Source organism: Micromys minutus (genome assembly GCF_963924665.1).
Source record: "Micromys minutus genome assembly, chromosome: 1".
Classification (NCBI taxonomy): domain Eukaryota; kingdom Metazoa; phylum Chordata; class Mammalia; order Rodentia; family Muridae; genus Micromys; species Micromys minutus.
In genome coordinates this window covers 151,575,325-151,591,749 of record NC_137969.1, presented here as the reverse complement: position 1 = coordinate 151,591,749, position 16,425 = coordinate 151,575,325, and the positions used below count along the sequence as shown (strand labels likewise).

Below are 16,425 nucleotides of genomic sequence, written 5' to 3'. Positions count from 1 at the left end.
TACAGTTTATAGCACATGTCTAACACCAGCAGAGGGTTGTGTGGAAGGGTTCCATCTGCCACGCCTGGTCTGTTTTCAGCTGTTCTTCTGGCACCCTAGAAAATTGCTCAATGCAGTCCGCAGACCCTGAGCAGCAGGTAACTGCTTTGCTCAGCCAGAAGCATCTGTGGTTCAAATTCCAGGGGGAATCATAACCATGAACATTGGTGAGCTCAGCTCTGACAACTCAGATATATCATTAGCAGGATTTATGTTTATTGAATTTGCTCTATTTATTAGGTGAAAGAGATCAAATTGCTTAATGTTCAATTAAACTGTACTTGTCAAAGACAGGGAAGTAATGAAGTCTAAAGTCTTGGCAGGGTTTATATTTTGTGGGACTCCTGTAAACCATAACACTTTGAGGAAACTCGCAGCCATACCCCAATCAAGCCTGCCCACCCCCAGCCTTCCCTGAAGGTCAGCTTTCCAAAGTAGTTACTTCCAGTGTTTCCCATCAGATAACTGTTACCTAGCCAACTAGCTGACAGAAGAGAATGTTGGCTACAAATGTAATAGTACAACTAAATAAATGATTTAAAAACAGAGGTCGTCTCTGTGTTCTAAAACTCAGACCCAAACATTCATATTCTTGCAATAGCACTGAGTCTAGCCATACAGGAAAGCCTGGGATTGGTGGCTGCTAACATGAGCTCCTTATTAAGAACTTAATGGAAGGTTTCCCCCACTTTTTAGTAGCCAGGGCTTTGGAAGATACCACTAAGGTTTACTTGCAGGCAATCTCAAAAGAAACAAGGAGTGGGGTTACTCATGATGCCAGGGGCAAGTCTTAACAGTGCAAAGTGGGTACAGGAAGGGATTTCAATGTCTTTTCTTCACTGTGAGCATAGATAAGTCATATCATTGTCCCTTTCCTGCTCTTGAAAGTGACAATTTAAAAAGCCAACAAATTAGGAGATAAATCCATAAGGAATGCATTTGTTTTCCTTTTTTTGATAAAACAAGTAAGAATTATTTAGAAAGAGAAAATGAATATACACAAGTCTGAAATGGCGGCTGTAAACCCTGTAAATGTACCAAACACCACTGACTTGTCCACTTAAGGACACTTGCTTTTGTTTTATGTGCATTTTTACCCCAATTTTAAAAATGCAAACAAATGGAGGATGCTTGAATGCTTGACTAGCATGCACAAGGTCCTGGGGTCAATCCCTAGTTGTGTGTGTGTGTGTGCGCGCGCGCGCGCACATGTTCGTGTGTATGTTTGTGCATATGTGCGTGCATGTGTGTGTGTTCTGTACATTTACTCTTTCTATTTTTAACTAGTAAGTAAACAAAAAATCTTGAGAGTCCCTCCAAGATTCTATGTGTGATTCTTTTTTATATTGAAAAGAAACTTTTTCATACAATATATTCTGACTATGATTCTCATCCCCCAACACTTCCCAAATCCTCTCCACTTCCCTCCCATCAAATTCATGCCTCTTCTCTCTCTCATTAGAAAACAAACAAACAGGAACAGGACAAAACAAACAAGCAAAGAAACAGACTTTTTAAAAAAGGCCCAAGGACAAAGCACAAGGAACATATACAGATGCCAGGACAGAGATGTTCACACACAGAAGCCCCATAAAGACACAAAACTGGAAAAGGGCAGTTCAAATGCAAAGGATATGTAAGGCAAAAAAATCATTAAACAAACAACAAGGTAAAATAACTAAATAGCTCTAATAAAGCATTATCAGAAAAGAAACTCTTTAAAGCCACTGAGTTCTTGCTGGTTCTAAGTAGAATGTGTACTGCTACCCTGAAAGGAAAAAGGTCACTGAAGCTCCAGCTTGGAATCCGAGGTAACGAGCACGAGACAATAATGTTACACTAGCCACCACCTCACCCCAACCCACCTCCACCCACCCCACAAACCCGGCCCCAAAGAAAACTGAGGTTGAAAGATATTAGAAGGTATTTCAAAGTTCAAGTCAGCTTAAATTCTCAAAATTCCAATTACTTAATATGATCATTTCAATAATACACATATATAATTTCCTTTAACAAGACAATTGTATTTTAAAGTGTTTTAACTGATTGCTATTTTTAAAGATTACAATGCAGAAAACTGCTTTGATATGTTTAAAATTCTTTTAAGAGTCAGAAGTCAAGATCCTAAACAAGCAAAACAATAAGCTAGCTCTCAGCACCCACTGGCATTATGTAAAAAACTTCTAAGTAATTCATGTACTATTAGTTAACAGTAAATGTTTTATATGGCTATTCATGAACATGTATTCCATTCAATTACAGGAAATGAGACATCATTGGTTATAGAAAAATATGGGATTATTTTATGATCTTTGATTTTGTTTTATATTTTTTTGTAGGCTGCTACTTTACCTCATTTTGAAGTGACTCTTATCTCTTCCCCTGGGACTGTTCACGGTCAGTTATAATCCTAATGGGGTTCACTCTGGCAGGGACTTCTTAGGCCATCCTTGCCAGGGACATGTTACTAAGTGAGTGGCATCTTGTAGATAAGAGCAGCAAGCAATCAACTCCACTGTTTAGATGAGAAAGGCTCAGGAACAGATGTTAAAAAAGCACAGAGGAGTCAGGAATCTTTCTCACCACCGCCACCGCCTCCTCCTCCTCCTTTTCTTGTTCTTCTTCTTCCTTCATCCTCTTCCTCTCCTTCTGTTTGTTTATTTATTTATTCATTTATTTTATGTGAGTACACTGTAGCTGTCTATAGACACACCAGAAGAGGGCATCAGATCTCATTACAGATGGTTGTAAGCCACCATGTGGTTGCTGGGAATGGAGCTCAGGACCTCTGGAAGAGCTGAGCCACTTCTCCAACCCCTGCATTTTTTTCTTAAAGGTTGTTTATTAAAAGATTGGCTGATAATGGTGAGCAAACAATTACTTCCTAGGTTCCACCTCTGGAAATTCATCCAAACATGAGATTTATTTTTTTTTAAAATATGTGGTTCTGGGAATTAAATCAGGATGTCATGCACGCTAGGTTCGAGTTCTACCACTGAGTCCCACCTCTGCTTTTCCCGCTTCTCAGACTGCACTCTACGCTCTTGCTGGTAGTCTTTCCCCAGTCATAAGGAGTATAATCTGTCTGTTGCTTGAAGGGAGAATGGATCAACCTTCCCCTGCCTGTTATCTACCAATGCTTGCTGGAGCTGGCCCGAAGTTAACTTTTAAAAGGCAGTAGGTGGCAGCTTGCTCGATCCACAGTAGACTTGTAAAGGGCCTTTAAAGAAAAGCATGAATACATGCAATCCTATAAGTTGAAAACACCAATCACACTTAGGGACTGTGGGCTTCTCTGAGCTGCACTACAGTTGTTTTTAGAGCAAAACGAAACTGGCTCCACAGTGGACAATAGTAACAAGAAGAGGAGAAGGTGGAGGAGGAGTAGGAGTAAGGAGGAGGAGGAGGAGGAGGAGGAGGAGGAGGAGGAGGAGGAGGAGAAGGAGGAGGAGGAGGAGGAGGAGGAGGAGGAGGAGGAAGAAGAAGAAGAAGAAGAAGAAGAAGAAGAAGAAGAAGAAGAAGAAGAAGAAGAAGAAGAAGAAGAAGAAGAAGAAGAAGAAGAAGAAGAAGAAAGAAGAAACCAGCAACCTTGTATATAAAATATAGAAAACCCAACTCAGAGTAAACCCTTCAGATCTAGTTGGCACTGAACAGAAACTTCTAAAAAACAGGACCTATCCTCTCAGATTTCAAAACGGAAAGCTAAGACTGCTAAAGTGGTTGGTTGCTTTTGAGATCAACCATATTTCTTGTATCTCCCAACAATATTATTGGATTTTGAATCAGTTTATTTCTTCTCTCTACTTTGGCTTGCTGACTTAGACTCAGATATGTCAATGCTGTTTCCCCTACCCCTTGAGTGCTTAGCATTACTGAGTGTAGCCAAGCCCTTGCTGGCACACAGACAGTGTGGCCCCTGGGGAAAGAAGCACAATTTAAACATCCATCCCCCTCATCCAAGACATCTGCAAGTGCTCATATGACCTATGACCGTCTATTAACCAAACTTCTCCACAGTGGTCAGTGATTGTGGTTAGGGATATTGGGCCAGTGGCTTCAACTGTGGTTCTCAACCTGTGGGACACGACCCGTTGGCCAAACTTTCACCTCCCAAAATATTTACATTATCATTCATTACAGTAGCAAAAGTAGGAAGTAGCAACAAAAATAATTTTATAGTTGTGGGGTCATCACAACATGAACTGTATTAAAGGTTACAGCATTAGGAAGGTTAAGAACCAGTGATCTAGTCACTTTCCCACTAGCCCTTTCCCAGTTCAGAGACTGGGATCACAAAAGCATTGTCCACTGGGAAGCTTCAGCATTGTGGGTGGGAGGGGTGTCGAGATAAGACCTGGTTTCTGAGGAGGACCACAAGCAGCTGGATAGAGTTGGGCTGGTTCTGTCCTATTAACACCTAAGAGCTGTCTCAGGAGAAGGCCAATTATTAAAATCAGTGCACATGACAACCACATGATCCTATGTACACGGAGACAGTAAAGACACATGGCTGGGGACAACATGCTTGCCTCATGTCTTAGTTATTGATTCTCCAATAATTGCCTGTGTCAGTCTTGAATTTCTCCACCCAGTAACCCCAGGTGGCCTAAAATGGCAATTCCCCAGAGTACTGATATGTTAATGCTTTATTCAGAGAGAAGTGCTCCCTCCTGCTCGTTTACTATGGGCGTCTACTGTGTTTAAAAAGACTATGGAATAGAGTGTCTCACAGGCAAATTTTGGGATTTCAGTTTGAAATGTATTTATTTTAGAATTGAAAGGGTTAAAATAATTTGAATGAGTGAGTAAACAGTATCTAAATATACAAAGAAATTCAAACCACTCCTTTGTTCTTGAGATAGGGCCTCTGGACCAGGCTGCCTTCAACTTGCTATGTAGGATGAGGATTACTTTGAACTTTGACCCTCCTGTCTTTATGCCCCTAGAGGTGGGTTTATGTGGTGCTAGGGACCGAACCCAGGGCCTTGTGCTTAGTAGACATGTACTCTACCAACTGACCTACATCCTCCTCAGCCCCTGCATTTATGTTTGACCTCTGATATTAATAAGGCTATTTAAATAGATTAAGAGTTGTGGGCTATCTTTTCGTGAGGCCCTTGTGAGAAAATCAAGTAGATAGAATTGATAAGAGAAGACTGAAGTGTCTGTGACATTGTTAGGACTAATATAAAACAGGACATAGAATTCCTTCCTTGAGGCAGACACAAGGAGAAAGAATAAATAAATGCATTTTCTAGGAGCTTAGTTTAGGATGGCATGCTGTATATGTACAAGCTAATCGCTTACAGTCTAGGTTTTACATTTTGTAGATCAAATACACTGAGTGTTCACTCAAACGCCATAGTTAGATGGTCCTCTGCAGGTATAAAGCCCCTCATAGCTCATCAGGTATACTGGCTTCTTCATCTGCATGAAGGCCTCCCACGTGCTCATGAGCTTCTCTACCAGTATACCTCGTGAGCTATGAGGGGCTTTCTTTATGCCTGCAGAGGACCATCTTACTATGGCATTTGTACCAGATTCAAGGTGCTCTGGCACCCTTAACAGCTCTTCCCAAACACCGTTGAATTTGGTACTGTTTTGGATGCTCAACTCCCTTCAAAGAGGCACCGGCACTGTATAAAAAGGTAACCATGTAGAACCGGCATAATTTCAACTTATTTTCTAGAGTGGGATTTAATAATAATCACTTAACATAAAGGGGTATTTACTGTCTACAACCTAGGCAGCAGCACAGCTAATGCCTGAGCGCCCCCTTGAGGCAGGTATTGATACTGTCATTCTACACTGGAAGAAACAGTGTCTATCAGATAGATGTATAGACTAATTCACTATTGAATGTTGTTTCACAACCATCCCATCATAAAAAGGAAACTATTTTTTGCTTTTTGGGAGGGGTGATGTTTAGTTTTTTAAATAAATACAATAATCTTTCCGTGAGGAACAGTAAAAATTACAGGCCAGCAATTCCACACAGCATATAGTTTTCATGGACACCGAAATTCAGCCCCATAGAAGTGAAGCCCTCCTTTATGGAATACTTCCAGGTCAGTTCTGAAGGCTTGCACGAGCTTTCCAGTTTAGCCATCCTCCATTCTATTTGGCTTATAGTCCCTCTTCTTGAATCACAGTGTATAGAATCTGGCTAAAAGGATGCATGCTGACACTAAGACAGGATTACATTATTAGAATTCAGAGAGCTCTTGATTTTACATACAGGAGATTTGAAAGCATGTGTCTCATGCAATGAGTAGAAGCAATTGCCAAACCAGAGTGGGCCTCTGGGTCGCCCGAGCAAAGGCGGCGGCCTCTGCTGTGCGGTCAACTGGGCTTCCCAACGTGATTATTAACATGCTCTGGAACATATTTCCTGAGAAAACCTTCATACCATGAATGCTAAAAGGATTTTTACAACTATTGTCCAGTTACAATATTTCTTCAAGCATTGCCTGCAAGTCAAATGTCTGTCTTCCTTCCCACCTCAATGTCTTTGGGAACCTGGACGAGCCTTGTGTGGATGTGGAAATTCCTGGCAAAGTCATCTCTAAGGCTGAGTCTAAATGCTTTTACTCAGATAAAACTACACAAACATCATGCTAGAGTAGCAGTTGGGAGACTTACAACATTTTTGGCATAGCAAAAGTATAATGTGTATATTTAGAAGTTATATTTCGGAACAAAACACCCTAGTTCATAATTCTGTCTTACATTCCAAACACAAATTGTAAATTTGTCAAAAACTTTTTTGGCCTAGTATGCTTAGTAAGTAACAAAGAGAAGGGAAAAATGTATACATTTAAATACATTTAAATTTAAAGTTTAGAGTTAAGTTGAAAGTGAAACAGAAAAATAATGTACAACTTAGATTTGTATCTCAGAAAATGTGTCTCTGTTCTCGTCAACCACAGGAGACACATAACTTGCCATAATATTCCTGTTAGGAGGCAGGCACAGGAAGAACTTTCATAACTTAATAATTGATAATGAAGATCCTTTCTTTTCGGTAGTGTCCACCTAAGCAGGAGGCACTGGGAGATGCTGTCATGGGTTCTCACAATGTTCACTTCATGGCTCTCCTGCTGTTTATTAGTCATTCATTTAACACTTACATAGGGCAGCAGAAATAGTTACTCCCCACTTTATGAGTTCAAGTTTCAGATAGACCTTTCTATTTATTTTAAGTGAGATGATTATTTATATATTAAAAACAGATCCAGGTAGTGAAAGAATATGGATTTATAGGAAGCCATGTATGTTCCTTCTCTGAATTCATTATGCAAATGACAGTTCACTCAAGTTGTTTTGTGCCTTTTAATAGAAGATGGCTGGCAAGATGGCTCAGTGGGTAAAGATGGTTTCTGGTAAGCCTGATGATCCAGACCCACAGGGTCTTTCCACACACACTGTGGCACATGAAAAGGAAAATGCACATGCACACATTCAAGGGCATGCACGCGCGCGCGCGCACACACACACACACACACACACACACACACACAATAAGCAGATGTAATGAAAGTTTAGAGAATGGCTTAAGCAGCATTCTCTACATGTTCTGTGACTGTGCACAGTTAGAAGATCCCTGAAGAGTGTTTTCCTCTGGGTAGACGGATCACAACCCATCAGTCAGCTCCAGACATGGCCGATTCCATTTCTCCTTATTATGTCTTGTTTTCCGTCGCTCAAGCACATCTATAGGATGAGCTTCCCAAAAGAGGCTTGCTCACTCCAGTACTAACATGCATTTGTATCTTCAGATTGTTTAGTTTCAATATAGAAGGACAATAATTCTAATATATTGATCATTATTAAAATATGATTGAAATGTATCCCTTATGAGATGCTGCTGTTTCCATTGAGACATTAACAAAAAATGAAAATAAATGCTACTCTGACCAATAATACCAGAGCTCTCCGAAATGCTTCTGAGGTGGATTATGTTGTAGTGCAACCAACTACCAACAGGGGGCAGTCTCCCAACACAGCTCTTGAAATGCATGCATTTTAGAAGGGAGGGCTCTATCAAGACTTTATGTTCAATTACCTCACAATGTGGCTTTCTGAATGATTAATTTATCAGGAGTAAAATTCTTTAAACAATATAATAATAAACACTGTGATTCCTGGGAACTATAGAATCTAGTGTACAGATGTGTCGTCTCTCATTGCTCACAGAACAATTTTTATCTCCATTTGATAACAACAGTATATATGTATATATATGTATATAGTTATGCCTTCCAAAAACATTAAGTTTATACTTTACTTGGGCAAGAATTATTGGCTTTAACTCATGTTTAACTTTTACTTTCATGTTTCAAAAAAAAAAAAAAATAGGCACTTTGAATGCACTTTTGAGTTCTTGGGGAGCGAGGACTCAGGCCACACCGCATCAGTTCCAACAGAGTCTAGAGGCAAGATGGCTGGATCTGACTCTGCTGTCACAGGACTTGACAGTGTAAGCTACATGTCAGCCTCAGCCACGTGTCCCCGCAGGAGGCAGTGGCTGTGTATCTAGGACAGACTGCAAACCAGATGCCTTTCAATAATTCCTGGCACTGAACCCCATGAAAACCAAGAAGGAAATTTCTAATCAAAGATCCCACTTTCTGATAACTATGAGTTCCTTCTAGCATGGCATGAAAACTCCCCATGGAGCAGACAGCGCCTGACCCCTCTCTCATCTGAGATATGGACACAGTGGTTTAGTTAGTTTAAACTGGTTTTCTGAACAGCCTTGATTTTTCAGACTCTCACTTAACATGATGACAAAAAGATCAACTATTTCGATCCTCCCAGAGGAACTTCAGCCTCTTTTTAAGAGTGGGTAGGGAAGATATTTGGAAAGTGAGAGGAGGAAGAGGAGGCAGGGTGGGAACAGGCAGGGAGGCCTGTGGAGCTCTGGAAGGCAGAGGTTGTCAGCACATGGCCACCACACCGCTGACACACACCCTTAATCTTACCACCAACAATCAGGGGCTTTCTTCTAACGAACTCTCATTTGGCCCCTTTAACCAGCTGAGGACTGACATCAAATCCGGAGTGGCTCCCACAGTGAACAAAATTACATAAGAACATAGTTCTTCTCATGTGAGGGCCTCCTAACTTCTTCGCCCTCCACTCATCTCCCCTGCCCCCCATGCAGGGCCAACACCCAAGGCAACATCAAACTTCTGAGAGCCACACGGAATGAACCATTCCTACAGCTTTCATCTGCTGCTACTCCCAGACCCGCTGCTTGAGCAAGAATGAATGCACATGACCTATCGGACCAAAAATGTGAAGGCCTGTTTTGAGCCAGAGCTGTACTTCACCCTGCATTTTAATGCTCAAAGATGATGGCAGGCACTGCGAAGTATTCTTCAAATTTCCCCAGCACTGTTTCTGTCAGTAACGGATCATTCCCCAAAACAGTGCGCCCCACCCCCTTCAGGAACTGGAAGGCTCCAGTGTTGGCAGGCTGGGGCTAATCCAGGGTTTGAATAGGACATTGCTGTCCTTCTCAACAGTCTAGAAATACAGAAATCATGTGTTTAAAGGGCTTAGAGACAGAATTTTGAACATGGAGTTTAAAAACTCACACATCAAAAAACAAAACAAAACAAACAAAAAAATCCTCACACATCCTTTGGTTCCTCTGAAACACAGTGACTTTCATTGTGAGAGCAGGTTTGAACATCCTCAGACACTGCTCAGTGTTTCTGGGGTCTCACTAGCTGCTGGACCGACAGTGCAGGCGTGTTTCCCAGGGCTTGTCAGAATACAACAACTCTCGTTCCTACAACCTCAGAACTGGGGCTGGAGTTCAGGTGAGACTCCTGCCTCATCTTGGCTTGATCTTTATGTTTATGGAGCAGCAGGGTAGAAGAGAAACTTGTATAACAATTATTTCTACACTGGGTGACTCATGATCAGGTGTTAGGTAACTATATTTTATAAGAACCTTTGGTTTTAGTTTTATGAGAAATTACATTTGACTTGAATTTAGTGTATATGTCTATGTGTGCGCTCATGTGTGTGTGAGATGTGTGTGTGTGTGTGTAAGATGTGTGTATGAGATGTGTGTATGTGAGAGAGATGTGTGTGTGTGACAGATGTGTGTGTATGTGATATGTATGTGTATGAGATGTATGTGTGTGTGAGATGTGTGTGTGTGAGATGTGTGTGTGTGTGTTTGAGATGTGTGTGTGTATGTGAGATGTGTATGTGTGTGAGATGTAAAGGTCTCTACAGAGGTAAGAGGGTATCAGATCTTCTGGACCTAGGGTTACAGATAGTTGTGAGTCACCTGACATGGGGCTGAAAACCCAACATTCTCTCTCTCTCTCTCTCTCTCTCTCTCTCTCTCTCTCTCTCTCTCTCTCATCATTGATCTCCAGCCCTGATTTGAGTATCTCTTTTGAAAACCCAGTCAATTACATATGATGACCCCGAGTGCTTCTCTTGCCAGTCACAGGCAGGAAGTACGGCATTGCAGAGCCATGCTGGGGACAGAATCCAATGTGGCTCTTCACAAACCCTTCCCATAGAGCATTCGTGCTACTGGTGCAGCAGAGTCCAAAAGGCCAGGACTGCAAACAAACCCTGCATCCCAATCTACCAATAAGCAAGAAGACACAGCCAACAGCAGCAACAAAACGATCACGAGTCACCTGTCAGTATAAGAAAAGGTCTTCAGATCCCCAGAAACAAGGGAAATGTATAGGAAATATATATTTACCCACATGGTAGAAACAACTCTCAAGGGACTGTGTGTGTGGCTTAGGAGTAGACTTGGTGTTTTACCCAAGGTTCCAGTCTCAACACGGAAACATTCCCCAAAGACAAGGAACAATTTCAAAGCCGAAGTATATCCAGGGTAGAATGGTGACTAGTGCCCTGTGAGTAAATTTTCTAACTTTGCATTGGTGGAAGCAATGGTGTCAGATAGAAGAGAATGTGGTCCCTGGCCCAGTGTTGTGACTTGTGGGGACTGTCCCTGGGCATCCTATACGTCCATACACAGAGGTTGATTCACTATAGCATTGTTTACAATGAAAAACTCAGGGCTGGGTTGAGAAATGCTATAAGGAAACAATTAAAATATGAAGCATGAAGTGTGGCCAAATAAACCAGGCTGCATAGGGAGAACAGGCTCTGCACAAGCCTCCCTCCGCCAGTTCTAAAACACCTCCAATCACAAGCTCAAATACACATTTAAGAGAGATGACATTTAAATGTACAGAATGTGGCTTGTGGCCTTTTAAAATACCATTAGTTAGGAGATGAACGGGTTGCAGAGGTGTTGGCAAAAACCCAAGTATTACTCACACTGGCAGTATTGAGTTCCATTTTAAATATTACACTAAATAAATACCAATGGCTAAGATGGTCTCTAATAAATGGATGTATAATAAAAAGCCTACGAGGCTCAAAGGCCAATAGTCAAGAGTGAACATCTTCAGGGAGTGATATTTAAATATGACAGGGCAGGAAGAGGGAGATATAACTTCACTGATTATCTTAAGTTTTTGGAATTATTACTATTTAATAAAAAACACCACAGAAGAACAAGGAGATGGGGAGGAGACCCAGGCCAGGCTGCATTTACCTCTATACTGAGTTCATTTTGTCTCCCTGTGGCCTTCCCAGTTCGGAGTGGCTATCATTCTAGTTTGTTGCTTTAGCTGTTTACTTTTTTGTAGCATTTCAAAATATTTTCTTTTCTAAGCTACACTGACTTGAAGTTATTTCTAACCCGGAATGTTACCTTTATAAAGTAGCTTGAAAAATATATCCCAATAATTGAACTAACTAAACATCAGCGCCTTTCTTCTCTTGAAGCACTCGCTCCCCTCTTTGCTGTTCTGAGAATATGTGCTGGTTATGAATGTCTTTGTCTTTAGCTTTAACAAGTCATTTTGAGAAAATGATGTAATAAACAGTTTCAAGTGTCTTCCTTTAAATAAGACGTGGCTTGGATGGTCAGAAAGAAACAAACCTTATCACACGACCTTGCAGCCACCAAACAGCCAGCCAGAAAACGCTGTGCCTAGTCATCTTTCAAGACCAGGAGAATAAACAGGTGGTGCTCACACCCCAAACCGAGAAAAATAGATGTACTCATTTCTTCTACTCCTTTTCTAATCTTTTCTTAAATTATTTTACATTTATTTGTTTGTGTGTAGGTACACATGCCACATCACATGTGTGGATGTCAGAGGACCATGTATGGGAATGTGTTCTGTCCTCCCACATTATGGAGTCTGGAGACTGAATTCAGGCTTTCAGGATTGTAAGCAAGGGCCTTAACCTGACAAGCCAGCGATCTTCAATAAGTCAAACATCCCCTATTTGGAATGCCTGGAACCAGAAATATTTCAAGGTTGGTAGCTATGATTTGAGTAAAAATGGTCTCCCATGGAGACCATTGTTGGAATGCTTGCTTCCACAGTTAGTGGAACTGTTTGGGAAGGATTAGGAGGTACAGCCTTATTAGAGAGGAAGTTTCAAAAGCCTATGTCAGACCCAGTGTCTCTCTCTGTGTCTGTTGCCTATAGATCAGGATGTAAAGCTCCCGGCTACTGCTCCAGTGTCATACCTGTCTGCTTCCTGTCAAGATGATTATAGATAAACTTCCTGAAAATAAAAGCAAAGCCTCAATAAAATACTTTCTTTTGTAAGAGTTGCTTTGATTGTGGTTTCTCTTCATAACAATGAAATAGTAACGAAGTAATTTTTCAAACTTGGAGATCTTTGTACAGACTTTGCCAATTGAGTATCTATAACCCTCAAATCTGAAGTGCTCTAAAAATCTGAACTTTTTAAATTTTTGTATTAGAGTCCAACAGTATCTTTCATAGGAAGTCTGGCATTAATGCATGAACTTCTACCTACATTAATATTTTATAGTCTCAATGCTATTTCCCCTCTCTATTTTAAAAACTGGATTAATTGAATCCTAGGTAAAAACAAAATAATGAAGTATCTGAAAATATAAATTCTAACACACACACATAAACACACACAGCACACTACAGATGGTTAGATTATATTTCTTCAGGTCATTTATCATTCTGAGGGGGGAAGTAGAATGATGGTTTCAAAATTAATGATGTGGTCTGGCTTGAAGGCAAACCAGAAGGCAGATGTTTATATAACCACACACACACACCTGTGATGAAATAATATGCAAGGAGAAAGGTTATATGAGAAAAATGCCAAGGAAATGAAGAAGATGTGTCATAGGCTACTTGAATAATATACTGGACAGCAGCTCACCTGAGTCCTTCATGGGGCAGAGAGCACACTGCATACCCCATGCCTCCCCGTACAAACAACAGCACTCTGTGTATGTCGTCTGCTTGCCTACAAGAGGACGGCTACACACGTACTCCTCACTCAGATGCTCCCAGCACAGGTCTTGATAGACATCGGTTTCTTCTATTTGTTCTGAAAGGGAAGACATGGCTCCATGACAACTGCGCTGTTCCGATCCCATCCATATGTGGTGGAAGCCAGAAAGCTTCTAAGTTTCCATCCCTATTTCTGTGAGTGGCGTCCAAGTATCCAGCCTGCTCTTTCCACAGATCCCATCTGTGCCATATCTAGCTGAATGTCATTTCATCAGCAGATATCCTGCCTGCTTATGGTGTCCTGGCTGAATTCTTGCCTCCAGAACTCCCTTTCACCACGTGAGGGGCCTGTTACTTTACTATTCCTTCATGGCTTCTCTTTCTTCAGACTCTGATGACTTCTACACTTCTTTCTATACTCATGATTCCCTATGGATGACCAAACCCTGGACAAGTAATGCTTCAATCCAGCATCTTTAATTCTAAACTTTTGCCTTTGGTGGAATTTCCTTAATGTGATTATTATACCAATAACCAATGGCATGACACATGCTCAGAGACTGGTGAGGATTCCCATCCATGCATTCCAGATTCCACCCTTTGATGAGCTCCACACTCTGTTATGTCTATCCTTATCCATGTCCAGTCCCGTAGGCAAACACAATTCTTTATTCCTGATCATACATCTTCCTCTGAAGTTTAAGTGCGTTGAATCCTCAGGTGAAAAAGCTCTATGTGTTCAACTCCCCTGTATCCCAATGTATGTACCAAGTATTAAATCTACACATTGGCCACATGTACCACAGTATTTCTCTTAGTAGCTCTTACTGTCTTCAAGATAACCAAGGAACCAGTGTCCCTATTTTTAGGTAATTCCCATTTTTGCTAAAATGACAACCTTGAGTATTTGCCTAGATAGACATTTGTAGTTCATATCCAAACATACCATTTGATTCAGTTGGCTGTACACATCTCTTCTCAGAGGCATCCAAGACCAGTGGGTGGGAGCAAAAGCAGCTGTAGGAACCTTCTGTATTGACACACTGGCCATCAATACAGCTGTTAGGGTCCTGACATTCATCCATATCTCAAGAGAAAAGAAAATCACCAAAGAAAATATCAGCGGTCATCTGTGCTTTATGCAGTTATCAAAGTTAACATGCTGCTAAATTTTGTCCCGATAGCAAGAGCTGCCACTTTTGAATGAAGTACACATCCTCAGCCAGAGGGAGCCCTTGTGACTGGAAAGAGAGAGTCACTGAGAAAAAGTCACATTGCTGCCACTGCTGTTATTAAATATGGAAAGAAAATATAGAGAAATGGGACACGCTCAGAAAAACAAGATAAAATGCCTTTTTTTCATTACTTTAAAAATTACTTCCTTATGCTATATTTTCCCTTTTGGGAGAACATGGTTGTTGGCTTAAGCACTGAAGTCTGCTTGAGTACTTAACAATGCCCTCTGCTCCCACGAACTGACTGCTGAAACAGAGGAGTCACAGACCAAGTGAGCACGGCAGCCATATTACTGACCTGGACTGGAATTTTGTTCCACAATGAATATTAACTTTTGCCCAACATACAAGGATGAAAGGTTTTTATTTCCCAAATATTGCTCAAGAGAGTCACAAAACACCTATGTATCTTTTAAAAGGCACCATATAGATTCAGACATGATTTAGATTTAAATTACACCATTTTTTACTACATAGCATTATTTTGCTTATTCTGTGCACTTTCTAAGCACACCTTACTACAGTCTTTTAAAGCTTACCAAAACACTGTAATTTGACAGGATCATAGTATGTCCCCTGCTTACAGTAGCATTCATACCCAGGCTGAGTGTTCAAACAGTAACCGTTTTTGCAGATTTCCTCTCCAAACAGCAGGCATTCGTCAGCATCTATGGGGAGACAATTGAGAAACAGAAATAGGGATATGTTTTGATTTTCCAGTTAAAAAGAACCTAACTAATATCTGGTTTCAGGTGGGATATTATTACATCCAAAAGAATCTTACAGATATAAAATATAAAATTACTATATAATAAGGCCCAATCAGGAGACACAGAAACATGATCACATGTGGTCCTAGTGCCACCTCATGCTTGATGAATTCATCTGTGGATTTCAAAGTGGCTCCCAGAACCTGCTCTAGCATAGCCTTCGTGAAAGGGGCTTTTCCCTCTGTGACAGATGCTGCCGTAATTACTAGTTAAGATGCACAAAGTTGCCAAGAACAGTTTGATGGAGGATGAAGAAGTCTTTTCTGGGGAAGGAGGTAAACTCAATGGAATTACAAGCTGACCTGCATCCCCTATAGAAATGACCTCTGGGCCATCACAGATATCTCTAGGAGCATTTGCATATAACTAGACCCACCAGTTTACTCACACCTGAAGGATGAGTAGGATAATCTATGTAAAGGATTTGGGACACTCTGGGGTTGTCTACTTAAGCAGTTCTGAGCTCACATCATTTCTCTTTTTGAAAACTGTAAACTCCATGAAAGACCTGCTCAAATCTACACATGGAAAAAACCAGCAGAGCCAAGCACAGAACATGTAGCAGTAAGTGTCTGAGTCCTGTCTTCTTTCATCAGTCACAGCACAGCTAGGAGGAAGAACTGGGCTTTATCTATAAGAGAGGATGGCCTTAGAGCAAAATCAAGGTTCATAAGATGAAGTGAAATTTAACTTTATTCCTGTCAAAATATAGTATGTGATATTCATGAGCTTGAAAACCATTTCAACACATATTGCAGACCAAGTCTCCTAATCCAGTTGGACTAAATCATAGATGTATTTTAAAAACACAAATGGAATTTCTTATCCAGCTACTGAATTAGTCTACACCATTCAAATACTACCGTGCCAAAAATGGATGGATAATAAAACTATTTTCATAGTCACTCTTCCAGCCATTTTCCAGTTTTCAATATTAAACTATAGTGGAAAAAACCCACTATATATATATCCATAATAATATCTCTAACATGGAATTGTCAAAAGGCAGCTAATGAGAAAATGTTT

The 16,425-nt window shown here is 40.8% G+C and overlaps 1 protein-coding gene across 2 annotated transcripts in view; it reads right to left on the bottom strand.

The window, feature by feature from the left end:
* Positions 1-16,425, bottom strand: part of LTBP1 (latent transforming growth factor beta binding protein 1) — a gene marked incomplete at its 5' end in the record, with an annotated part of 370,057 nt that overhangs the window by 13,538 nt on the left and 340,094 nt on the right. For both annotated transcript variants that reach the window (XM_080931548.1, XM_080931549.1), the window contains 3 exons: positions 13,321-13,491; positions 14,341-14,481; positions 15,169-15,297. In XM_080931548.1, coding sequence (XP_080787674.1) covers positions 13,321-13,491; positions 14,341-14,481; positions 15,169-15,297 — 441 coding nt within the window. The remainder of the gene's footprint in view (positions 1-13,320; positions 13,492-14,340; positions 14,482-15,168; positions 15,298-16,425) is intronic.